Source organism: Babylonia areolata, chromosome 25 (assembly GCF_041734735.1).
Source record: "Babylonia areolata isolate BAREFJ2019XMU chromosome 25, ASM4173473v1, whole genome shotgun sequence".
Lineage (NCBI taxonomy): Eukaryota > Metazoa > Mollusca > Gastropoda > Neogastropoda > Buccinidae > Babylonia > Babylonia areolata.
In genome coordinates, this window is record NC_134900.1 from 11,453,395 (window position 1) to 11,480,098 (window position 26,704).

The 26,704-nt window shown below is 42.5% G+C and overlaps 1 protein-coding gene across 1 annotated transcript; it reads left to right on the forward strand.

The window, feature by feature from the left end:
• Positions 1-171: 171 nt before the first annotated feature.
• LOC143299416 (uncharacterized) lies at positions 172-26,704 on the forward strand. The gene is made up of 23 exons (XM_076612599.1): positions 172-243; positions 2,897-3,690; positions 4,594-4,820; positions 5,627-5,746; positions 6,294-6,547; positions 7,591-7,707; positions 8,273-8,406; positions 10,303-10,391; positions 10,777-10,953; positions 11,437-11,551; positions 11,809-12,036; positions 12,229-12,406; positions 12,751-13,668; positions 14,188-14,306; positions 15,156-15,259; positions 16,205-16,304; positions 16,755-16,960; positions 17,549-17,622; positions 18,523-18,624; positions 19,236-19,396; positions 20,068-20,201; positions 20,755-21,012; positions 24,004-26,704. The coding sequence occupies exons 2-23, from the start codon at positions 2,942-2,944 to the stop codon at positions 26,583-26,585; spliced, it is 7,146 nt and encodes a 2,381-aa protein (XP_076468714.1). The 5' UTR covers positions 172-243; positions 2,897-2,941; the 3' UTR covers positions 26,586-26,704.

The following is a 26,704-nucleotide window of genomic DNA, read 5'->3' on the forward strand; positions in this document are numbered from 1 at the left end:
ACCTCCTTTTGCCCACCCCTTTTCTCTCCACCCACACCCTCTTAATCTTCAAGTCTAACTCCGCCTCTTACTCTTATAAAACACCTGTCAATCAAAACATTAATCTATTTTTAGATCCAAGCTTCGCACGGACAGCCAATCACCCACAATGCAATTTACCGGAAGACGATAGCAAGGGGTTTCCCGTATTTTCAGCCAGGTTGCATCTTTTATTTTGAAGATTTTGTGGATTATTTAACAATGGTAAGCAATTGTGCTGAGCCAGATTGTTGTATTGTTGTTTTATTACAAATCTACTTGTTGGCTTTTACTGACAGTCAAGAAACTGTTGAACACATTGGATATGTTCGGGAGGGTCGTCCGCTTTGCGTCCAGAGAGCATCTGCCTCTCCAGATAATTCGCAGGAACACAAAGCGCCGTGGTTGGATTGGACCGGCGTTGTGGTGATCACTTATCGTTACTCGATTATGCGGCCTTCTTTTTTTGCCCCCCTCCCAAAGCGTGTCAGAAGCAACGTTGTTATGGAGTTTCAAGTTGATTGTTGAGTGTGCGGTGTCCGAGTGTGAGTGCAGACAGGCTCTTGCATCGTGAATGAATGCTCGTCACGTGATTTATGCGGTACCCTTAGCGGACGGGATGCATTATGTAAGGCGTCTACAAACAATGGACAGCGGCACTTGACCAATTAGCACATGTTTACAGGGTACACTGAGTGCGCTGGAACCAAGTTGCTGAAGAGTTTGTGAACAGTTCCAACTGAATTTACTGCTAATGATAAAAGTTTGGGATAACATTGACGGGAAGCATTGACAAACAATAGACTGCTGTGACAGAAGTTGTTAAGCATCAAAATTAATGTTCATGGATGCTGATGAGATTGTGTGTGTGTGTGTGTGTGTGTGTGTGTGTGTGTGTGTGTGTGTGTGTGTGTGAGAGAGAGAGAGAGAGAGAGAGAGAGAGAGAGAGTGATTCATTTGTAATAAAATTGGACATTATTTATGCTGATAGTTGACACAAACAAATTGGCAGAAGCGAGATATGCATGAGGCAAGCAAAACAAGTTAGTGTTGAGCAAAGTTGCTGATACAGTATATATTGTTTTATTCTTGGATTTATCAATCAGTATTTAGCCATTTTATATTTTGTTTTTAAAACAAGATTGTTTGTTGTTGGAATATTTGAATAACTCTTACAGCCCTAGTGTTGTCAACAGTTAAGACTAAGTCTACTTTCAAGTTGTCTCCACTAATAACTATTCATTCTGATTAAGACATAAGAAACTGCAGTTACAGTTGTTTATACTGTAGCTTATTAATTGATGCTGTCACCAGAAAATACCAAATCCTCAGGTACTGAGGTAGTCTAAACAAATGTAAATATGTTATTTCTCTATTTGTTTTGGCTTTAGTCTGTATGAAATATTGTGAGGATCTAGAAATTAGACTGATTGTTTCTGTTTTTCTTTATGATACATTTTTGTTGCTGTGAAAACAAAACTGAAAACTGTGGTCATGTTACTTGTTAGAAAGAGGAATGATTTGGAAAACTGTTTAAACATGTCATTATTAAATGTTGTAAAGCACTGAAAATGATTTAGGAAAATACCAGTTCTAACACAAAGAATGAAGAATGGGATGTTTGTGCCTGTTGTAATAAACTCTAGAAATTTTAAATGCTAAAACTGTAGTATCCTTCTTTAGTTTGATTTCTCTCATTTCCAACCTTTGTAGTGGGAGCTGTCCTGTCAGTCATATATACGTCAGAAGGCAGTACTACTTGCTTAGATAGGAATGATGATGGTTAGAGCTGTGCTGGTCAGGATATAACTGGTCAGAATATGACCTAAGGGACTGATAAAGTGGGTCCTCCTTTTTCCACATGAAAAAAAATGTAAAGTGTTGTTACATTTTGTATAAAGATACTTAAAAATCAAAGTTTGAAGTTCTTAAAACTTACTTGGCAGCACATTGAAGTAAAGTCCAAACTCATTTCACCCCACATTTCAACTTAAATCTTCAAACAAAATGCATAAAGTTTGTTAGAAGTGTTAACAGCATTGAAGGGAAACTTCTTTTCAAAACTTTTATAAAATGAGGAAACCAGGAATGGAATTTGTGTCAAGGTTTATTATGAGTTTTGTTATAGCACTGCAGCGGAGGGGGGTCAAGTAAAAGAGGATCTGTAAATGCTTAGGTGTTCTCTTCTTTCATAATTTCAGCTCTGTTTATAAGCTGTAGAGGCACAGGTTCATGTTAGATATACTGACACATGCACACACACACACACACACACACACACACACACACACACACACACATTAAAAACATGAAGACTTCTTTAATGAAACTGTTTTCATAATTATTCATTTTGAAAGTGATACTGGAATACATGTTCAACTTGAAAAAGGAAGAGATTTGTGATTGGTGGATGGCAGAGTGGTAAGAGCACTGGACTCTTTTTCACTTTTTGGATCTTCAGTTGAAATCCAGAATGGCAGCAGTTCTTGTGGGTTAAGCACGAAGAATTTTAAAGTGTCCTGGTTAGTATGAGCTGACCTACAAGTGCCTACCTCCTTTATCTATGCTCTCACAGAAGATATTTTGAAGACCCCTTTAACTTATTGGAAATCACTGGGTTGCAGGAACACAAACATACCCACCATTGAAACTTAAAATGTAAATAGTTTGACTTCTCCAACAGATTTTGTAATCTAATAAAATGATGTTAATTCCTCTGGATGTGTGCGAGTTGTGACAGGTTTATAGAAATCTGTGTACTGTATTGTATTCCTCTTTTTTGTCACAAACAAATTTCTCTATGTGTATCATATGATTTACTGTTTCATGATTATCTGATAGATTTGAGTTGATATTCTTTCTTTTTTTGTCTTCTCAGATGTCACTGCATTAGGAGGTGATAGTGGACACGCCGTCTACCAGAATGGCAGACTGCAGTGATGGAGGAAGCCAGGTGGACTCGGCCGTGTTGCCCGATCATCTGAACCTGGATTCCTTGATGGCATCAGATCAGATGAAAGAGGATGACGAGGAAGGGGAGATACCGGGTGAAGAAACGGGTGCCAGTCTTCTTGGAGATATTCTGGAAATGGAGGGAACGGAAGCTGATTTGAAGGAGGAAGACGCATCTCTTATGGAAGCTTTGGCTGAGTGTGAAGGAAAAGATGATGATGATGCAGACTACGGGAGTGGGGATGAGGAAGGAGATGATGAGGAAGAAGACAGTGATGACGAAGATGATGGGGACGATGATGCTGAAGATTCTGATGAAGACAGCGAAGAAGGAGGAGAGGAATTTGACCAGAACAAAGGGGCTGAGGAGTCTATAGATTTTGGTGAAATGCCAGATTTTTCTTCCATGATGGAAGCGGATGGTTCTTCTTTGGAAGGCGCTGTGGCTGGTGACATAGGCCTGAAGGCATTACAGGAATCAGAACTGATGGATGCAGACTCCAATCCTGTGAAGCAAGAGCCAGAGTCCAGCTCTGAAAAAGGGGGGTCTGCCAAAAAGACGTCTCGGAAACGCAAAAAGAAGATGTTGAAAGAAAAGGGAAAGAGATTAACCAAAAGACTAAAAAGAGAAAAAAGAAAGAAGAAAAAGGCCAAGAAAGATGATGAGTCCAAAGTAGATCCAAGCACTCTGAAGGCATCAGAAAGAAGAAGGAATATCAGGTAAGCAGATCTGACCTGACAGTGTATAGTATGCTAGTAGTAACTATATATGTTGCTTGTTAAGGTTATATATTTTGCAAGCTTGCTAAGATAAAGTTCAAACATTCCAGCTAAAACCAGAAATGTAAAATAGATTGAACTGGAATTAATTACTAGCACTGCTTTTGATAAAGGATTGATGCTTTGGGATAAAAATGGGTGAGATCAAGATAGTAATGCAATGTTTATATATATATATATATATATATATATATATATATATATATATATATATTATATATATATATATATATATAGATATATATATATATAATCTCACCCACTGCACCCTCCCACTCTTTTCCGAATCACAGTAGAAATTTATTGTCAGTCAGGTGGATGCAAGAATGTGAAAGTATCCTTTTCTGGGATACTACAGCCAGTCAGACTGTCTTTGATTTTTGTCATGGATAGTATCCCCTTCTTTTTGGAACTTAAGTGCATGGATTTTCCTCATTTCCATGATTCCTCCGTTTTGGGGTCTTTTTCTTTTCTCTCTGTCTTATCTTCACTTCACTTTCAGCCTTCCTGATTAACTCACCTGGGGTACATGTACATGGGTGTGTGCTAGCAAGTGTGCTTCATGTTTGCTCATTGGGAGGGGAGAAAAGGAGGGGAGGGCAAGTGCAGAGATGTCTTTGTGCCTGTATTTTGAGTTTTTGCATAAGCTTTGCAGAAATCTTGGTTGCTTTAGGAGGATAATGAAGTCTGAATATTTTTCCCACCCAGATGTGGTGCTCCACAGTAATGTTCACACCCAGTTTGTGCTTGTATTTTGAGTTTTTGCATGCCTGCAAGCCTTGCAAGGAAATCTTTCCTATTTTATGCGGATGTAATGAAGTAATGTCCACACCCAAATTTCAGGAAAATCCTGGGAGAGAAGGACCTGGACCAGGAGACCCTGGATGCCCAGAAGGAGGAGTTGGAGAGGCAGCAGCGACTGAAGGAGCAGATGAAACATGCCATGAGCAGTCAGGCTGCCGCTGCCAAACCACCACCTGTCTCCAGCATTAGCACCGGCACTGCCACCACCAGCACCAGCTCTGCTGCGTCAAAGGAGCAGGATTCTCAGCTCAAGTCTCTTCTACAATGTGAGAGTTTTTATTGAGAGAGAGAGAGAGAGAGAGAGAGTCTGTGTCTTTGTGTCTCTGAGTATGTGTGTGTTCTACAGTGTGTGTGTGTGTATGTGTGTGTGTGTGTGACTGTGACTGTGACTGTGAGTGTATGTGTTTGGCTGGTGTTTTTCTTCTTAATTTTTCTTTTTTTTTTTCTTTTTTTTTTCTGAAAGTGATATCAGGTGAAATGAGGTGTGGAGGGGGTTTTCTCTGTGTTGTGTGTGTGTGTGTGTGTGTGTGTGCAATTTGAGAAATTGGTGCAGTATGATTAAACTTTCCTATTTAAAAAAAAATATTGAAAACAAAAATCTAATCCCTTGGATCTGTTGAAGTACATCAGCTGGTTCAGTGTCTGGTGTGAATGTGTGTGTGTGTGTGACAGTGTTTGTATCATGTGTTTGTGTGGTGTGTGTGTTGTTATTTTTGTGTGTGTGTGTGTGTGCATGTGTGCGTGCGTGTGTGTATGCGTTTGTGTGTGTGTGTGTGTGTGTGAGAGAGAGAGAGAGAGAGTACTTAGAACTAGGGACTTACAGTAGTTTTTTTGTGGTGTATATGTGTGTGTGTTTTCATGAAGTAATGTGCTTGTATTATTTATTCATTTTATAAAGTGTGTCTGTATGAGTGTATGTATTTACAAGTGCTTGCAATTGAAAGTGCTGTTGTGAATGTGTGTGGAATGCTTGTATGTGTACACATCTGTGTGTGTGTGTGTGTGTGTGTGTGTGTGTGTAGTTTCCTACTAAAGGATATATATATATATATATATATTCTTGAACCAACAGCGGCAGAAGAAGAAGCAGATAAGCAAGAGAAGAAGCAAGCAGAGAAACAAGAAAAGAAACAAGCGGAGATCAGCGTAATGACAGAGATCAAGAAAGAAGTGCAAGTGAAACAAGAAAAAGGTAAGAGTACTTGGAATTCATAAGGTTTAAACAAATTAAAGATGTGATCATAATGTTTTCTTATGATGTTACATGTTTGGTTTGAGAAGATTTTTTGGTCCTGTATTTGATCCCAGTATTGGCACGTATTAGATTAATGGTGTTGGTTTTTGATCTCTCAGGTCAACATACTTGATGGTGCCTGAACTCCCTTTGTTTGTATATATATATATATATATGTATATATATATATACATGTACACATTCAAAAGATTGACATGCATGCATGGATCTTCAGTCCATGTCTGCATGTGGTGGGTTATGGAAACATGAAATATATGCTCAATGCATACACCAGAAAACGAGTATGGCTGCATATTTGGTGGGGTTGAATGGTCATACATGTAAAAGCCAAACTTGCAGATACAAGTGAATGTGGGTTATACAGTCCATGAATGCAGGGAGTAGGCATGTCTGACATGAGCATCAGCACACACACAGGACTACCACACATGTGCACTCAGACATGCAGCATGAAGCAAGTGCAAGTGTTTGATTTTGTCCCCAGTGGATGTGATAGAACTGAGCAGTGACTCTGAGGATGAGAGCAACGAAGACGACTGCGTGATGGTGCCCAGCACAGAGGAAGAGGACGAGGAGGAGGTGGAGGCTGAGGACCTGAACGATGGGGGAGCTCACATCAATGATGAATACAACCAGCGGGATGACCAGGGGCGTGTGCTTGTCAATGTGGGGCACACCAGTGAGGATCCGGACGTCTTCTTGTCACCCCAGATGGCCAAGGCAATCAAGCCTCATCAGGTAAGTTGAAGCTTTATAGTGCATTTGTGGGAGAGTCGAAAATCGATAAATGTTTGTGTGTGATTTTCGATTTATGTTCGTATCTTGTTATGTACTATCCCCCCAAAAAAATTACTTGTGACCCCGGTACACTTGGTAATAAAGACATATTCTATTCTGTTCTGTTCAAAGCTGACTGCTTTTGGTTTAGATAGTAATAGAGTCTGAGGGTTGAAGGGCAGAAAGTTTACTATTGTCGCGGGTTAGCTTATATATATGTATGTATTTGTATGGAAATTTGCAAGTGTATAAGCCACCTACAAGTGTAGAAGCATGCTGAAGATAAGATAAAACATGCATCAAGATCCAGTCAACCATGTTGGTGTTATGGGGATTATTGAACCACAGACATACGGAGTATGTCCTGTTCCTGAAAACTCAAAAAATTTTTCTTTTATTTTATTTATCTGATTGCAGTATGATATTGCTCGTCAATATGCGAGTTAGCATCATTTATTTCAGATTTATGTGAAAGTTCTGTTGTGTGATTAATACTATGGATGTATTATGAGTTACTTGAGGTGGGAGTATTTATGTTCATTGATTAAAGAAAAACAGTCTGGGGATTCTTTTCGATAATACTGTATTTTACAGTTTTCCCAATAGGTTCTGTATAGGAGGAATAGAAAGCATATCATCTGTCATTGAGTAAGATTGAATTTCCATGAGACATGAAATGCGCCTCAATAAAATGTTGTAATGGTTCAGTAGCTATGACCTAGTTTGCTGCACCACATATTAACCTTTTTTTTTTAAATCGTCTATTCACAATCAGGACTTGACAGAAGAAATGTTTCTGATTTACATTTCTTCCATAATTTTAGTTTATTGAATTTGGATAAAGCCACTAAATGATAGATATAAAAACCATTAATCAGCTGTGTTTTTTTTTTGCGATGTCTGTTTTGCATTGGCTTGAATATTAAATGGGCCAAACTTATGAATTAGGAAGAGTGTATATGACAGAGTTTTGGTATCATTCTGTTGTGATGTACCTTACACAGATTGGTGGTGTACGGTTCCTGTATGACAACTTGGTGGAATCCCTGCCACGTTTCAACACCAGTCAAGGCTTTGGCTGTATCCTGGCTCACAGTATGGGTCTTGGGAAAACTATTCAGGTAGGTGCCTTTACATTCTGTTCACAAGATACAGCATTGTGTTGCCAGGGATGTATCTTCCATTCTCCATAGTTTCTTTCAGGGAGTTTTGTGTGTTCTGATACACGCTTTGGCACTAGGATATGTGTTATTCTTTCAGTAAGTTATGTGTGTTTTTATACATGCTTTGGCGCCAGAATGTGTGCATACATGGACACACAGACCCACACATATGAAGAAGAGTTTTTCATGTCAAGAGGCCATTTGTGTTGGCCAAAGCTTGAGGAAAATTTTTTATTGCTAGGTAATATGATGAACCAGAAGAGAAAATATACATGCATATGAATTTGCTGTTTAAATTTGAATCAGTCGTTATTTTAGATGATTTTTTTTTTGCTTTGAAAAAATACTTGGCTCAAAGAATTTCAAATGTTTCATTAAAGAAAAAAGATTTTAACATTGAGTTTGTGTGTCCTGTTCTCAGGACTTACATGAATGTTTATGTTGTAAGTTGTTTAGCTGTTTCAGATTCATGCACACCAGAAAATCGTACTGACCTGCTCAATATTACCCTCCTGTTTTACAGGTGATTGCCTTCATTGACATCTTCCTGCGTCATACGTCAGCCAAGAGAGTGCTGTGCATCGTCCCCATCAACACATTACAGAACTGGATGGCAGAGTTCAACATGTGGGCCCCCAGCAAAGAGAAACCCCCACCACCTACCCCTCCCCCTCCCCCCAAGTCCAGAGACTCAGAGAAGAGGGCCAGGGACTCCGAGAAGAGGGCCTCTGAGAAGAGGGCCAGGGACAGAAGCAAAAAGGACAAGGACTCCAGTAAAGACTCCAGACAGGGCCCCAAGGATGTGCGAGGTCCTATTCTCTCTTCAGGGATGGGCCCCATGGGACCTGGAATGGGACACATGGGAGGCCCCGGGATGGGTCACATGGGGGGTCCAGGAATGGGTCACATGGGTCACGGTCACGGAATGGGCCCGATGGGCGGGCCTGGAATGGGCCCCATGGGAGGTCTGATGGGACAGATGGGAGGCCACATGAACCCTATGGCTGGCATGGGGCACATGGGGGGCCATGGTCCTATGGGCAGACCGATGGGACAGATGGGGGGGATGGATCCTATGGGTAACCACAGCATGGGACACGGGGGCCATGGCATGGGACACATGGGGGGCCCTAGCATGGGACCTCCTGGCATGGGCTACATGGGGCATATGGGGGGCATGGGTGGCATGGGGATGCACAATATGAACTACATGGGCGGTGGCGGGGGACCTTTCATGGGCTCCATGGGCATGCCGTGGATGAGCTCTTCCATGGGACACAGTCAGTACGGCAGCATGCATGGATCATTGTACGGACCTCCCAGACCAAACCACATGGGCATGGGCGGCATGGGGCCCCCTGGAATGGGTCCTATTCCCCACATGCCTCCACCTACCTCAATGAACCAGACTCCAGGCAGTGAAACATCCATGAATCCCATGGGAACACCCGGGGCTGAACCTATGAACACTCAGCCACCAGGCAGTGCTGCTTCCTCAGACAGCCTGGGTGGAGCTTCAGCTGGCAATCCAGCAGCTGCCATGTCAACAATGAATCCAATGGGCACTTCAGGAAACACGATGAACGCTGGCAATCCCATGGGCACCCCACCTCCCCCCAGCTCCATGAGCAGTTTTGGAGCTCCCATGGGTATGGGGAATTCCATGAGTGCTGAGAATCCCATGGGCACCCCTCCACCTGTGAATCAGTCCATGCCAGTGGGAGGCAGTGCCATGAGTGCACCACCTGGCAGAAGCATGATGGGCCCCATGTCCATGGACTCCATGGGGCCTGGGCCTGGCAGTGGGAACCCAATGGGGCCTGGTGCCATGCCTGGAAGCTCCATGAACATTGGTGCTGGCCACCCAATGGGGCCTGGCTTTGGGAATAGCATGGGTGGTGGTCATGGAAACTATTTGAATTCTGGTTTTGGTAACCCTATGGGTAATTCTGTGAACCCCATGAACTCATTGTCTGCAATGACTCCTCCGGTGGGGAATCCTTTAGGGGCGTTGTCGTCCTTGAGTTCGCAAAGGAACGCGATGGACAGCTCGGGCAATTCCAGCATGTCGTCTACCATGCATCCCATGAACGCTCTGTCCTCCATGAACCCAATGGAGACCTCAACGGCCAGCACCAGCTCGTCATCTTCCTCGCCAGCAAACTCCATGAACAGCAACAGCTTGTCCTCCATCAGTTCTGTGAACACCACCACATGCTCCACCACACTTCCATCCAACATGCCTCAGACAAACACACCCAGTGACTCAGGGTGCGATAAGTCTGCTACAACATCCACAGGAGATGCTTCCACCATATCAGTGACAAATTCACAAGCAACATCATCGAGCAGTGTTTCTGGGGAGAAGGAGACTCCTAAGGAAGGCATGAAGACAGACGGTGAGGTGAAAGGGGAGGCGTCGGCAGAGGCAAAAAGTGAAGGCAAAGAAGAGAAGACGGAGGCGGGGAAGGAAGGGGAGGAGAACGGGGCAGTGAAACAGGAGGACAAGAAGGACAGCAAAGTGTGGCCAGACGGCATTGAGCGGGAGGAGGGAGACACGCAGGAAGTGCGACACCGCAAGTACAAAGTGTTTCTCCTCAGCGAGAACCTGAAGACCACTGCTCAGCGGGCCAGAATCATCGGTGAGTACACGCTTATTGCTTTTTTTTTTTGCTTTTTTTTTTCTCCATGCCCTGGTTTCTTTCTTTTCTTCGAAAAACCCAACGAAACAAAAAGCAGCTTCCGATTACATCTTATATTTTGTTGTTGACATGCATGTTTCAGTTCAGCAGTGAGTCTTTATCATCCTGTTCTTTGCCAACAATTTTTGTTTGCATGTAATCAGCAATGTATTGCTTTTCAGTGATGGTACCAAGAGGAGTTCTAAATTACAGTGTCTTTAAAAAACAACAAAGAAACTAACAAAACAGTTATTTTTTATTTGAGTGTGTGAGTGTGTGTGTGTGTGTGTGGTGGAAGAAACTTCTGTCACTTGTTCTGATGCCTGTGATATTGCTGTTCCGACAGGGGACTGGAAGGAAACGGGAGGTGTGTTACTGATGGGCTATGAGATGTACCGACTTCTGTCATCGCGTCGTTCCTACACCCCCAAGAACAAAAAGAAAAAGAAGAAACCAGAAGAAAAGAAAGACGGAGACGTCATTGATGTTGATGAAGAGGACAAGAACAAAAGTTTGATGACAGGTGGGCAAGTGCTTTCGGTTTGGTGACAGTAAAATTAAAAAAGATGGTATTATGCACTCATGGTCATACAGGGGCATGGATGTATTGTGCACACCCGCAGTGGGGATAGTCTTTCACACGTACTATACACTACTTGCAGAGATGTGCTCAAACATGTTATACACATTGAATGTTTTGAGTAGCCTATTTTCATACTTTTTTGAATGTTTTTTTAAACAGTCAAAAGAATGAGAAGTTTGTATGAGATATGTTGTCTGAGAAGTAGGACAAAATGCACTTTTCTTTTCCCTCAAAGTTTACCATTTCAGTTCCATTGACCATCTAGTTAAACGAGTTCAGGGGAAAGGTTGTGTCCTGCTATTGTATCATTGTTTGTTGATATTTTGTTCTGAAGTCTTGCTGTTAGTTGTGACAGTCCAGAAGCCCCATAAAGACCTTTGTGTATAAATTTCCTATTGATCTCTTATGTCTGCTGTGTTCCAGACATGTACGGAGCACTGGTGAACCCAGGACCTGACCTGGTCGTCTGTGATGAAGGCCATCGCATCAAGAATAATCATGCCAGCATCTCCCAATCCCTGAAGCAAATTCGCACAAAGTAAGAGAGTGTAGTAGACAGTCAATTTAAAGATTATGTAATGAAGATTGTATGATAGACCAAAAGTGAAATAGTGTTGTAAAGAAGTGCCTTTTATGGTAAGGCCTCCATCCTGTAAAGATAGATGCACTTTGACAAGTGGCTTGCAAAGAAAAATGAAGTAGATTTTAAACTGGTATGCTAAATTCTTTTCCTTGTTTCACTGATGATGTTTTGCATGTGTATGTAGTGTATGTGTGTGTGTGTGTGTGTTTCAGGCGGCGTGTGGTGCTGACAGGGTACCCCCTGCAGAACAGCCTGATGGAGTACTGGTGCATGGTGGACTTTGTGCGCCCCAACTTTCTGGGTAACAAGACGGAGTTCAGCAACATGTTTGAGCGCCCCATCATGAACGGCCAGTGCCAGGACTCCACGGCTGAGGACATCAAGATCATGAAGCACCGAGCTTACGTGCTGCATAACTTGCTGGAGGGCTTTGTGCAGAGGTAAGAAAAGAATGACTCATGTCCATCTTTTGGTCAGAGACCAAGCACTTCTTTTGGTCAGAGACCAAGCACTTTACAACCACAGAGTCATTTGCACAACAGGCTGCCTTCCTGGTTAGAGCTGAATAACAGCTGCCTTTAGGCGCTCATTTTGTACAAAAGGTTTGGTCACATATTCTTTATATTTTTCAGGCGTGGACACACTGTGCTTCAGCATGCACTGCCTTTCAAGCACGAGTACGTCTTCCTGGTTCGGATGAGCCCCATCCAGCGCAAGTTGTATCGACGCTACATCGACTCTCTGGAGGAGTCCACAAGTCTGGCTCAGGCCAACAGCAACCCCCTGAAAGCTTTCTCTGTTGGTTGCAAGGTAAGTGAACAACAAGATAATCAAAACAAGTACAAGCTGCAGATTGAAATTTAGTTCAGTGCAAAACTACTTTAGCTAGAAATGGAAATTTTGATTTGAGAAATCTTAATCAGCACAAATACACAATTATTGAGTTATAAAACACAAATTCAGCAGCAGTGTTTGGTCTTCTTGGAAAGATGGCTGTCTCATAACTGACATTGCAGAAGAATAAACTTGAATGTGGTTGGTGTGAGGTTGACTGAGCAGTTTCGTTTTCTCTGCAGTGGCATGGTTTATTTGACTTGAAAATGTGAGAAGCATTTAGTTCTTCAGTTTGATTTAAACTGTTCTTTCTGTTCCAGATCTGGAACCATCCTGACATCCTGCACAAATCAGTCGTTCTGAAGAAGCCTGTGATTGAAGAAAACGACCTCGACATAGAGTCCAGTGAGGTAAATGGAGGCAAAAAGAAACTGAAAAAGTCTGACTCTACCTCGTCCCTAGCATCAACAGCATCCATGTCCTCTGTAGCTTCCTCCATGTCAAACATTACTGTGGGGTCCAATGTGTCACAGATTCCTGGTCTTCCAGACAGTGTCAGCTCATCCAATTTTGCAAGTGATGTGGCGGCAGCAAATGGTGCACCTCCGAGCTTGTCCTCTGCTGATGGTGCTGATGCCAGTGTCCCTGACAGTGATGCCAGTGCTACTGGTTTTCCGACAGGTCCTGTGAATGGTGAGGTCCCAAATGGGACAGGAACAAACTCTGGTGTGTCTCCTGCTGGAAACGGGAAAACAGGGGGCAGTGTCACGTTTAGTTTAGAAACGGGTACAAATTACAGTACGGGTGCCGATTCCAGCACTGGTACATCCAGTGGGACTGCCATGGACACAGGTACAGGGTTAGGCGTCAGCAGTGACACTTCCAATTCCAACAGCATTTCCACAGGAACAGGGCAAGACACTGCCATGTCCACCACCACCACCAGCACCGACACACCAGAAACCTGCACCGGTGTGTCCAGTAGCACAGACACAAACATGGGTGTTTCCACGGGTACAGACACAACTACTTCTGGTGTTTCCACTGGCACAGACACCACAACCTCTGGTGTTTCCACTGGCACAGCCACCACAGCCACTGGTGTTTCTACCGGAACAGAAACAAGCACTGGAGTTTCGACTGGCACAGGGACCACAGAGACAAGTGTTGGAACGGGTACAGGGGAGAATGAATGCAGCACTCCTTTGCCGGACAAGAAAGAAGACGAACATGCATGGGTAAGCGACAGTTATAGTTTGTCTTTGGGAAAAAAATTCACTATGCTGTGTATTTAAAGGGAAATTAAACCAGCAGTAGTGTTTATTAGACCTTTTGCAGCTTCATCAAATAGCTATGAGTCCCAGAATGGATTCTTGCACCAGTTACTTATGATTTACATTTTTTTTCTGGTCATTTTGATGGACATTTTGGCAGAGATTGCAATAAGCAGACATTAACTTATGTGCAAACTGGCAGAAAAAGTATGTGAAAATTGGAAAAAAGGATTCAACTTCTTGTTGGCTGTATCAGTATATGCCTGTGTGATAATTAGTTGGTTGAAGATGACAATATATTTTGGAGTAAATGCATCGTAATTTGTATCTTTCCGTTCAGATTTTGACAGTAGTTTAGTCCTGTATTCTCTGAACTCCCAACAGATATAGTTAATAAGAATTTGATTTAAATACTGTTGACTTAGCATGTACAAAAAAGTATATATATATATATATATATCAAAATCTGAATGGCTGTTGCAGGTTGGAGATGCGTTTGATGACTATGAAGCTGGAGTTTTGGAGCATGGTCCAAAGATGGTTCTTCTCAACACTGTTGTTGAGGAATCCCTGAAAATTGGAGACAAGATCTTGGTGTTCAGGTTAGTAGATAGAACTTGTCTGTTGAGGTTCTATTTTTACTTTTTTTTTTTTTACTTTTTTTTTTTTTTTTAAACTAGTTGTGACCTCCGCTCCACTTACGCTATATATATCAGCCCCACACCTTGTGTTAGGTTTCATATCCACAGCATTAAACTGTACTCTCATGATCCTGCTTACCAGTATCTATGGATACAGTGACTCCATACAGTGACACAATACACAAAAGAAATAAATGACAAATTACACATATTGTTCTACAAACTTATCATCATGGTTACAGTTGGGAGCGGGAAAGGGTATTGGAAGAGAGGTGGTAGAAACACCAGAAATTAAAAACAAATACAAATAGTAATTGTTTGTATTGTGTTGTATGATTTTCTTAAAACATTTTTTTTCATCTGTAATTCTGTTCAGCCTGTTGAGAAGACATTGTCGTCACAGAAAAAAGTGCCATGGAAGAGATTTAGTGTGTGAGCAAGGAGTTCAAAATATTATAGGATAGATTGGGTGTATGAATGAGGGGTTCAGAATGAGCAGAAATATACATTTGAAGAACCTGGTGATGTATTTTACAGGAGTCACAGGTCTTCAAACATGCGATGGTATTTCTTGTTGATGTGAAGATGCCTGTCCTTTTTGCACCTTGATGTTGTTTGCAATCCATCATATTCACAGTTTGGAAAGGTGATACATGTTAAAAGTTCACTCCAAAGAAACTTACTTGAAATATTTCCATCTTATTTTTCCACCTTTGTTCGCTACATGTTCAGAAGTTGAACCAACAACTTAACAGGTAACAAAATTTTTTTGTTGGATATTGACCTGAACTTGCTGTTTCCAATCTGCAGTCAAAGTCTGTCAACTCTGGACACCATAGAGGAGTTCATGTCCAAACTCAAAGTGCCCAGGCCGGACATGGATGAGAACTGGTCAAAGAACAGGTCATACTTCCGTGAGTATATCTGGGTGCTTACTGTTGTCAGCTTCTTTTTTTTTGGTTATCACTCATCATGGCACTATTAAACTAGTGTCTTTCAATAACTGATATAAACATTACTTTGAATAAACACCCCCATCAACCATAAACTAGTATGACAGTGACTACTCTTTTAATGAAAAGAACTGCTTTAAAACTGGGCATATACTTTAATGAAGGAACAGTTCAGTTGACGAAGGAACAGTTCAAATACAAAGCTGTCAAGTTTCAAAGGATTCATTTTAATGCCCTCCACTCATAGACAACATACCATTATGATGACTACTCTTTTGAAACTGCTATAACAGTGGTTATGTATTTTGTCTGATGAACAGTTCAAATACAGTGCTGTTGGTTTACAAGCTGTCTGTTTAAAAGGACTGATTGAAATTTGAAAGGAAAGTTCTAGTTTTGTCTGATGAAGGAACAGTTCAAATACTGTGCTGTCAGTTTACAAGCTGTCAGTTTAAAGGACTGATTGAAATTGGAAAGGAAAGACAGACGGGCGCAATAGCCGAGTGGTTAAAGCGTTGGACTGTCAATCTGAGGGTCCCGGGTTCGAATCACTGTGACGGCGCCTGGTGGGTAAAGGGTGGAGATTTTTACGATCTCCCAGGTCAACATATGTGCAGACCTGCTAGTGCCTGAACCCCCTTCATGTGTATATGCAAGCAGAAGATCAAATACACACGTTAAAGATCCTGTAATCCATGTCAGCGTTCGGTGGGTTATGGAAACAAGAACATACCCAGCATGCACACCCCCGAAAACGGAGTATGGCTGCCTACATGGCGGGGTAAAAACGGTCATACACGTAAAAGCCCACTCGTGTGCATACAAGTGAACACAGAAGAAGAAGAAGGAAAGGAAAGTTTTCCCAGTACAGCCCCTGACACTGACCATCTGTGTGCTGTATTCCAGGTCTGGACGGAAGCACCTCCAGCACAGAGAGGGAGCGTTTGATCACTGAGTTCAATCGTTCCACCAATACCACAGCTTGGATGTTCCTCCTGTCCACAAGGTATGGTTTTTGTTCTTGGACATTCTCAGAAGTGCGCAAAGGTTCAGTTAATTGAACAGTCCCAATCGACAGTGATTTGAAGAGAAGATGGCAGTAGCTGGACTGTGTAGATATTATTTCTGGTGTGATATTTTGATGGCTTAATGTCTCTGGCATTTTGAGTTAAAAGTGCTGTCAAGACACTTGAGTTTTTTTTCTATTTTTCATATTCTTCGTCAAAGCCTGATCAGTGTATGTGAAGGTCAGGAATCTGCTGGGTTTTTTTTGGGTTTTTTTTTGTCAGCAGATGTAGTATAGTTTATATGGGTCTGTCCACACACTCTTACGCCACCTTGATACTGAAACTGTTTTGTTTGACTTTATTAGAAAGAAGAAAAAGAATGAAGGCTGCCATCACCCAGAACCTTTAGCTTGTCTTTTTAAACCATGTCTTCCAATGTTTGTGACAAGGGCTGGGTGCCTGGGAATCAACATGATTGGTGCCAATCGTGTGGTGGTGCTGGACGCCTCTTGGAACCCCTGCCATGACTGCCAGGCTGTGTGTCGTGTCTTCCGCTTTGGCCAGACCAAGCAGTCCTACGTGTATCGCCTGGTCACGGAGAACACGCTGGAGCGCAATATCTATGATCGTCAGATCACCAAGCAGGGAATGTCAGGTCTGTGATTTTCCCTTTTGCAACATGTTCTCGGCTGAAAACTTTTCCATTAATTTCTTATGAAGGAATATAGGCTGAAGACGCTGTAAAAAAAAGATCACTGAAAAAAATTAGCAACGCAGTGTACGTTTATCAGCTTGGTGTTTTTCTTATAGACCAGCCAGCTGCTACATTTTGAGAATTGTATACAGCACTGGGATTCTGTTTCACAAAAACTTAAGTATGATAACATTTGCGTTGATTGATGTAGCTTACATGTTTGTGAGAAATACATTTGATTTTTGTGTTTTAATAAAAAAAGATAGGTATCTACTCTCTTTGCCTAAAAAAAAAAAAAGAAAGATATCTACTGTCTTACACACACCCTTCCTAAACAAAAAACACAGCCTTCCACTTACTCATCGGCAACCTAGTGTTCAATTGATTTAGTCTTTTCCCACTCGAGTTGTCATGAGAAACGATAAATTATCTATCTTTAATCTACATTCGCTGTGGCATGCCAAGTGCTGGCGCTACTCCCAGAGATTTTGTTTTGATTCTGTAAAGTGTAGTTAGGGGTTGACAGGTGTGTTTTTGATTGTTGTGCAGATCGGGTTATTGACGAAATGAATCCAGACAACCACTTTTCCAAAGGGCAGATGGAGAATTTGTTGAAAAATGAGGTATGTGTTATGCATCTTGGGCTTACTGTTCATAGGTAACAATCAGAAAATTCTTGTCTCTCCCATAATTTGTTAGGTTGAGGAGTACAGCGAAGCATAATATGCATCATAAGAAAAACCATGGTTATATATTCATTGACTAAGTGATTGTTGTTTTGCAAATAGTGAATTGATCAAATGATGTGTTAATTTCATAGTTGTTCACAGTGTGTGTGCTGTTATGTCTTGTGTAATGTGTAATGAGTGATCCAAATGGTCGTGTATGTTGGGTCAGGTTAGGGTGATTTGAGTTTCAGTTTCAGTTTCAGTAGCTCAAGGAGGCGTCACTGCGTTCTTTGAACCAAGGGATAATGCAGTTTGGAACAATGCCAATTATTATTGCCATGATTGTTTGGCAGGATTGGTTTCCTGCCCATAGCTTTGGCTGTGTTTATATATTTATTTCTCTGAACTGCCCATTAGAATGCTCTGTAGCACTAAAGAACTGTAAGCTCGTAATGGTCTTCAAATGAACTGACTTGTGCCATAAAGTGTGGTGTGTATATATGTGTTTGAAGATATGTTGCTTGCTTGCTTGTAAAATATGCAACAGTGTATAGTTTGTTGTATAATGTATGAGAGCAAAAGTAATTTGGACTGGGTTGCACTAGCAATCTCAACAGCATTAAGTTTGCTTTGTGTTAATTTTTTTCCCTAATTCTACACTGATGTCATAGACTTGAAATTCTTAATGCTAAGCATTCTGCTAAGATTGATTGTACAACCAGCCCTGGACTGATTATGAGGAATAGATCCCTATGGAAAAAGGGGAAATAGATAACTAAATATCATTGTTTCATGTCGTAAGTTAGCAATACCGTTGTTGTGAATGATAATGATTATCGTATGTTTGATTGTCAGGACAAAGATTTTCCATATCTGGACTTCACGAACTGTGATGACAACTATGAAGACCCGGTCATGGTCAGTGTGTTGAAGAAGCAGGGACAGTGGATCACCAAGGTATGTTTTCATGTGGACTCCGTGTTTTGTGCGTAGCACACAGAAACATGAAGCGTTTGTTTTGGAAGCTTGTTTTAAACTACTGAGGAAGGGAATGAAATACTTTTTGCCGTGTGATCTTCATTTTGAATGTCTTTTTACAAATTTTTATCTTGAAATGTCATAAATTGTGTTTGTCCGAAAACTTAGGCCTCTTTCTGTTCTTGACATTTATGACTTCCACTTTGACAGCTGTTACTCAGCTTCAAGAAACATGTTTTATCAATTTTTTAGAGGAATCATTCAATATTTGGGCTGCTTTTGTTTTGATGTTGTCCAGCACTAATTTGGTTGCAAGGACATCAGCATGTGCAGTACCACCTGTATTTATGAACAGTAACCTGTCATAGGTTTACATCAATATGTATTTACTGAACAGGAATTAGAAATTAATTCTTTTTTTAATATCTTTTGGAAAAGCTCTAATTTACACACTTTAGTTGGGTTTTTTCCTTTTTTGGCTGTAATTAAGCACAAGATGATGATCTTGTGAAATTACTATTTGAACTTTTTATTGCTTTGGAAATACAAAATGTAATGTTTTCTGTAATTTGTTGACCTTGGAATTTCAGGAACCATTCACCCACGAGTCACTGCTGATCGATCGCAAAGAGCTGCGCATGAGCAAGAAAGAGAAACTGCAGGCCAAGGAGGGCTATGCTCGTGACAAGCGGATGAACATCACCTACAGCAGACCTTCCTATGCTGCCTATTACCCAGGCGGGGGATCACAGTATGTAGTGAATGCTTTGGAGCTAATGAGCATTGTGATGGAGGAATTGTTGTATTTTAACGTTTTTCAGGGGCAAATGCTCAAACACTGTGACAAGCCCTTTCACTCATTAGTCAATTCATTGTCAAGGATTTGGTTGGCAATTTTGAAATATACAGGAATGAAATGAAAGCAGTGTATAACAGGAGTGGTATTTACAGATTTCTCATTGTAGACTGTATTAATTTCCTACTATATTGTATGACTTCATAGTCACAGTTGATGTCTTTGTAAAATTCAGTCCTGGGAAGAGCTCAACATACGGCTGTGCCATACCTTTATTTTTCTCTCTTTTTATTTAGACTCAGCATGGACACCTTCACAATTTGATGTAAAGTCACAGAATGTATTAGTGTCAGGCGGTAACGTGCCTGGTTGAAAAACAGTAGTAAATAAAGCGTGCCTGTCTTGCCATACATACTAGTTGAGTTATATGTTTTGCTGCTGTTGGATTTGAACGTGAAATTATGCTTTATTCTTTTTTTCTTCTTTTCTTTTTTTTTTTTTTTTTTTTGCTGTTGAGATTGGTGATAATTCTTTTTTTTATTTTATTTATTTTTTTTTATAAAGGATATGAAAATTAAACTTTGTAACTGGAAGAAATTGTAAGAACTTTAATCCTCATTGACCAGGATGTACATCCGTCGCGGGCCGGTCTCTCGTCCAATCGCCAGCGTGCGTCCCATGATTTCCAGCTCCATATCTCGCCCCACCGTGCAGGTGGTCAAGCCAGGTGTGACGGTTCATCAGGTCATCACTACCACAGGTGAGTCATATCAGCTTGGAGAAAAATATAAATTTACAGTCATGCTTGTAATGACTGGAGCTGGTTTATGTATGCTCATGACTGCTGCCACACAAACACAGATGCAGCATGTAGGTACTCACACACTGTTAACACAAACACACCATCTCTTTTTATCTCTTTCTCATTGGTGGAGGGGAGAGGTCGAGAAGGCAAAATGTATAAAGGTAGCTGATAAAGCTTGACAGATTGAGGTTTTCTTTATGTTGATTCAGCAGTTGGTGTGTTTGAAATAAAACATGTATGAGGGTAGACATGAAGAAAGAGAATTGCATGTACACGCACATGTGTATATTTTTTATTGTTTTTTTGGTTGTACTGCATATGGAGCACAGGCAGGAATTGCAAAAGTAAATCAGATGGGTCCTGATGGTGAGAAACAGTCACATAGTAGAGGCACTCAGTTCTTGATGGTGAGAAACAGTCATTGACATAGTAAAGAGACATTCAGACATCATTCATACCTGAGAGAAACTGGGCAGCTCTGTTAAATCTTTTTAATGTACATTTCCAGACATCCTGTTGCCGGGCACGAACACAGCCACATCAGCAGGGGGTGCAGAACCAGCGGGTAAGATCGCATCGGGGCAGAAGATCCTGGTGATCAAGACACCCAAGGGGGTGTACATCCGCACCAATGATGGCAAGATGTTCGCCGTTCGCTCCAAGGTTGCAGGCACGGACGACGCCACGTCTGGAATCACCACAACGGCGTCGACGGTGGTGGGTGCCAACACCACCACCACCACCACAGCCACCACTGTTTCTTCAGGTTTGTGTGCTTTGTGAGTATTGCTCTGCATGGCGCCCTTTTAGTTTCCTTAGTTGGCTTCCTCTGTTGCATGTTCTTTTATTTCTACTTTTTTTCTAAAAAAAAGAGAAATTTTTTCAGTTTAGTTTTTGAGTGCAGTGGCTGACTCATCTGTTTGCTGTGTCCAGAACAGTTTGTTAAGTTGGATGATGCAGGCTCTGTTTATTTACTTTGATGATAGGCATTTAGTTTGTATAGTTAACGTCCCTGCTTTATATATAACGCTCTTTATCCTATGTACACCATACGTCCACTCAGTTGTTTCGTAAATATCTTGCAATTTTATTTAAACATCAGAGACATGCAAGTGTATACATATAGTATACATTACATGCATATATGCACAGACAAGCACATCAGGAAAACACAGACATGTAGACACACTCTGACATACAGATGAACGCTCACAACTAAAACCACAGTGGTTGAGGGAGACTGGCGGGAAAACATACGTGATCTTGAAGATTAATGAGTGTGCTGATTGGCCATACAGTTTGGCTTTGACCTCCGAGAGATGGATTTTGTGATTGGTTCAACTTCTCAAGGCTTACGCCCTTTCTGCATGAGAAAATGATGTCAGAATGTAGACTTCTTTGCAGGTAATGCATGGATTCACAGTGGTGCATCAGGTCATCAGCTGATCAGTTAATGCTAACAACTCATATTTGTGGAGTCTTCATGCCTGTAAACTTTGGCTAAAACTAAGCTTGGTTGGAATTGCATGTGGATGTTAGAATTTTCTTTTCGAAAAAAAAAAGAGCATTTTTAATCTTTGTTGTTGTTTTTTTTGATGGATTATTCAGTATCAAGAGAACTTTAGTCTGATGGTGTTGAAAACTAACATGGCATTTGTCAGAGCATGTAGGTATTTACTAATGATGACATAGTACAAGTCTGCTTCAACATGTATTCACTAATATGGAATGAAATGTATATCGATTGAATGTCCTTCAGAAAAAAAGCAACACAGTATTTGGGTTCAGTCGTTTGTTGTGATAATAGTGAGATAGTTGGAGAAAAAAAATCTGTTTGTATATCTGATTAACCCTTTCATTGCCAGGAAAATAAGATTTAAGTGAAATATATTTGCCAGGGTTTTTTTCACAAAAAAACAGGTATAAATTTTCAAAAAATTCTGTGCTCTTTGTTATTAAAGTATATATTTTCTGAAAGGTAAATGAATAAAGAATACAAAACATGTGATGTTTTCCCATTTTATATATTTTCAGTGACATGCTGTTGTTTTGAAATCAGTGAAAACAGCTGTACAGCTGGCATCACTTACTGATAGTCGTATCTTGGCCACTCTCTTGATTGCTCCCTTTATTTTCTATTAAATCGTCCTATAAATGTTCATCACTGTCTTCTCCTTCGAATTTAGGCTTCAATTCTTACTGAGCATCAGCTAAAGAAAGCAGTCTTGGTTGATTTAGTTCACCACGATCGCATGTCATGAGCACGGCATCAGTCCGACATTTTGTTGAGCGAGCGAGGATAGGAGTCCGGCAAACACTGCGGCCAGTAACCCAACCAAAACGTTCAAATAAAGGACTGCCTCATGATGTAGATAGTGTTTCTAGCTATGAATAGAATCTAGAAAGATTCTCCAAGCTAAAGCTGCCATAATTTTTGTCAACGAACTGAATGCAGACCAGGGAAAAGTCAATATTTCGATGATGAGATATCTCGTCATTGTGGCAGCGAAGCGTACATGCTTGCGCTGACGAGTTATCTCGTTATATAGGCAGCCTAGGGGTTAACATATATAGTGGCTGGAATCATCTGTCTTGCTCTGTTACTTGATATGTGTCTTCTTCATGATTTATTATATGCATTTAAATCATTTGCCTGAGCTGTTCCTTTGTTTATTTGGTGTGCATCTGTGTATGTGCATGTGTGTGTACTTTGTATCTAGGTTTTGTTGATTTTCCTATTCCTAATGTCATATTTGATTGGTATGAACTTTGTTATGTGTTTGAAGTTTCTGACAGATAACTATCCAATAAAACATAGCATGAAGAAGGCAGTTTACATTTAGATGGAATCCAAAGTTGAGTATGTATCAACAAGCTTTATTTAGAGATCTCAGGAATGCAGTGTAGATAGGTTGGTACAAGCTCCTAGCCCAGCCTGTACCAAAAGCCAGTCACACCTTGCACTAGTTGAATGCATTTGCCTTTTTATATATTCTTTGTTTCAGTGTTGGGTTTCTTTCTTTGTATACATGTTCTCTTAATATACGGAATTGGTATGCTGATTCGATATATTTTGCTTTGTAGACATGCTCATTTTATGCATGGAATTGGTATGCTGATAGGTCATTTTGTTGATTTTAAGTCATTTTATGTAAACATTTTTCAGGAAAGAAATTTCTTTCATAATTCTTTTGTAGGAATTAACAATACTGTGGCTTATTTAGTGAATTTTTCAGTCTCACCCAACTGATGATACAATAGAATGAACGCTTGAATTCTAACATGGGCCTGTAAGAGACTGGCTCACCTTCCGATTTTGCAAGAGGAACACATCTGAAATAAATCAATCATTCTATTTAATACTGGCTGTGCCTCCTTCTTCGTGTGTTTGAATAGATTTATTGTGATTACTCGAGGAACACATTTAAAATGAATGAATCTCTCCATTCATTACTGGAGAGATTTTCTTTCAAGGTCATGCCTCCTTTTTTGTGTGAACGTATTGACCATGATGTTTGTGTATTACCAGAGGAGCACAATAAAAGTGAATGAATCTTTCCAGTAATAAGAGATTTCCTTTTTAGGTCATGCCTCCTTTTTTGTGTGAACATTTTAGCATGATGTTTGTGTTTTACAAGAGGAGAACATTTAAAGTGAATGAATCTTTCCAGTAATAGCAGAGAGATTTTCTTTTAAGGTTATGCCTTCTTTTTTTTGTGTGAACATATTGAACATGAAGTATGTTTGTGTGTTACAGGGACCAGGGTTGCCCTCAGTGCACCACCGCCGCCTCGCATTTTCTTCAAGACGCCCGACGGGAAGTTGACAGAGAAGAACCCGAGTGATGTGAAGGGTGGGGCTAGTCTCCTGGCCAACATCTACCAGCAGACGGGCGGGGCCAACACGGTGTTCAAGCGCAACAATAAAGGGCAGATCATGCGCGTCCTTCCCGCCGCGCCCATCAGGACCCTCAACAGGCCTCGGCCAGCCATTGTGGCGTCAGCTGCTGCCACCAGCAAGGCCAGCAAGCCCCCGGTTGAGGTGATTGTGTACCCTCGCTCCAAGGTGATCTCCACAGGGAGAGCCTGCAAAGTGCTGGACAAGCCCGGGGAGACCTCAGGAAAGTCGGCGTCCACGGTGGTCGTTCAGCCACAGGACTCCATGATGACCTCGGTCTCAGCCTCCACAACCACGTTGAAGAGAATTGAGCCTGCCCCGGCCAAAGCTGACTCTTCGACGTCCCCTCCGGATACCTCACCGAAGCAAGCCAGAGACTCCCAGGTGATGAAACTACTGGCTACGGATGATGAGGAGAATGTAGGCAAGAGTGACCCCCTGGCCTCAGCTCCTGAGAAGAAGGATGCTGGTTCTGGGGAGAAGATGACTGTTGATGGCAACAGGGAAACAAATGAAAGTGCTGATTCTGGCCGACCCAGCAGTGACAAAACCAGCAACGGAAGTGGTGGAAAGTTGACAGACAGTGCACAGTCCAGTCCATCTGCTGCTGATTCAGGCAAAACTAGTTTTCAGGAGCAGAAAAAAGACTTTGCTGCTCCTGCGCCCCTGCCACCTGTTACCTCGCATTCACTGGATATACCAAGACAGGAGAGTTCTAGTCAGGGCAGTTCCAATGCCAACGCAGCATCACAGCCGCTGGAGACGCCACTACCTCAGTCTCAGGGCATGGTTCAAGCCCCTGCCCAGCTTGCGCCTGTCTCGCAACAGTCTAGTCAGCCCGTACCACCTCCCGGTCAGCAGGCCTTCAACTCGAACCAGCCTGCCTACAGTGCGAACAACCAGCAGCCTTTCAACAGCCAGCCTCATCAGCAGCCCTTTGGGAACCAGCCTGCTGCCCAGCCAGGGAGCACAGGACCGCCGTTTGCTGCACTGTCGTCCTCACAGCAACAGTCGTACAGCGGTCAGCCTCCTCAGCAACCCTTCAGCCAGCAGCCCCAGCCCTTCTCCAACCAGCCAACCAATCCGGCTTTCAGCCATCACACACCTCAGCAGGCATTTAATGGTCAGCAGTCGCATTTCAGCAACCAGCCCAGCACCCAGCCGCCACATTTCAGCAACCAGTCCAGTGCTCAACCGGCACAGTTCAACCAGCCCAGCTCTCAGCCGCCACATTTCAGCAGCCAGTCCAGCTCTCAGCCACCGCAGTTTAACAACCCTCCCAGCAATCAGTCACAAAATTTCAACACTCCACCCAGTAGCCAGCCATCACAGTTCAGCAGCATGACTTCCTCTCAGACATCACACTTCAACCAGTCCAGCTCTCAGCCGCCACAGTTTAGCAACCAGTCTGTTTCTCAACCACCACAGTTCAACAACCAGTCAAGTTCTCAGCCACCACAATTCAACAACCAGTCAAGTTCTCAGACGCCACAATTCAACAGCCAGTCCAGCTCTCAGACGCCACAATTCAACAGCCAGTCCAGCTCTCAGACGCCACAGTTCAGCAGCCAGTCAGCTCTCAGACACCACAGTTCAGCAACCAGTCAAATTCTCAACCACCACAGTTTAATGCCCAGTCAAGTTCTCAACCACCACAATTCAACACCCAGTCAAGTTCTCAGCCGCCACAATTCAATAACCAGTCCAGCTCTCAGCCGCCACAGTTTAACAACCCTCCAAGCAATCCGTCACAGAATTTCAACGCTCCACCCAGCAGCCAGCCACACAGCTTCAGCACTCCACCCAGCAGTCAGCCACAAGGGTTCAACGCCCCAACCTGTCAGCCGCAGAGTTTTAACAGCTCAGCTGCCAGCCATCCACATAACTACAACAGTCAGGCTCCCTTCGGCAGTCACCCAGCTCAGCAGTCCTTCAACAGTCTGCCTGGGCGACCACCATATGGAAGCAACCTCTCATCTTTCAGCAACCAGCCGCAGCCAACCTCTCTGCAGCCACAGCATGCCCAGATTTCTAATGCACAGCAACAGCAACAGCAGCAGCAACAGCAGATGCCGGGGCAACATCCGTCACTGTTGGCACAGCAAGCGGAGCCACAGCAGCAGCCGCAGCCGCAGCCGCAGCCTAACGCTCCGACGTCCCAGCCCCAGTACCACAGCCAGCGTTCCGACTACATGCAGGCTGGGGGGCACGTGCGACAGACACCCCCGTCGTCTCAGTTTCACCAGCCGTGGGGCCAGCAGCACTCGTCCTACATGCCGCCTCCATCATCATTCCCTGACTACAACCCTTACCACTCCCAGCAGCAGCAGCAGCAGCAGCAGTTGCAGCCGCAGCCTCCACAGTCACAAGCCCAGGCACAACCGCCTCCACCACAACCTCAGCAGCCACAGCCACCACAAGCTTCGTCGCAGGGGCAGATGATGGCAGGCCATGTCCCCCCACAGCAGCAGCAGCAGCCGCAGTCGATGCCATCGTTCCCCCACACCCAGCACCAGCAGTCTGGGGGCTCCTCCACCTCAGCCTCCCCCTTGGTGAATGCT

Excerpts from the sequence above, each read along its gene's own strand:
- LOC143299416 (XM_076612599.1), top strand. The coding sequence starts at position 2,942 with ATGGCAGACTGCAGTGATGGAGGAAGCCAGGTGGACTCGGCCGTGTTG. Across the intron at positions 10,954-11,436 it reads GAACAAAAGTTTGATGACAG|ACATGTACGGAGCACTGGTG; the intron begins GTGGGCAAGTGC and ends GCTGTGTTCCAG. Across the intron at positions 16,961-17,548 it reads CACCAAGCAGGGAATGTCAG|ATCGGGTTATTGACGAAATG; the intron begins GTCTGTGATTTT and ends ATTGTTGTGCAG.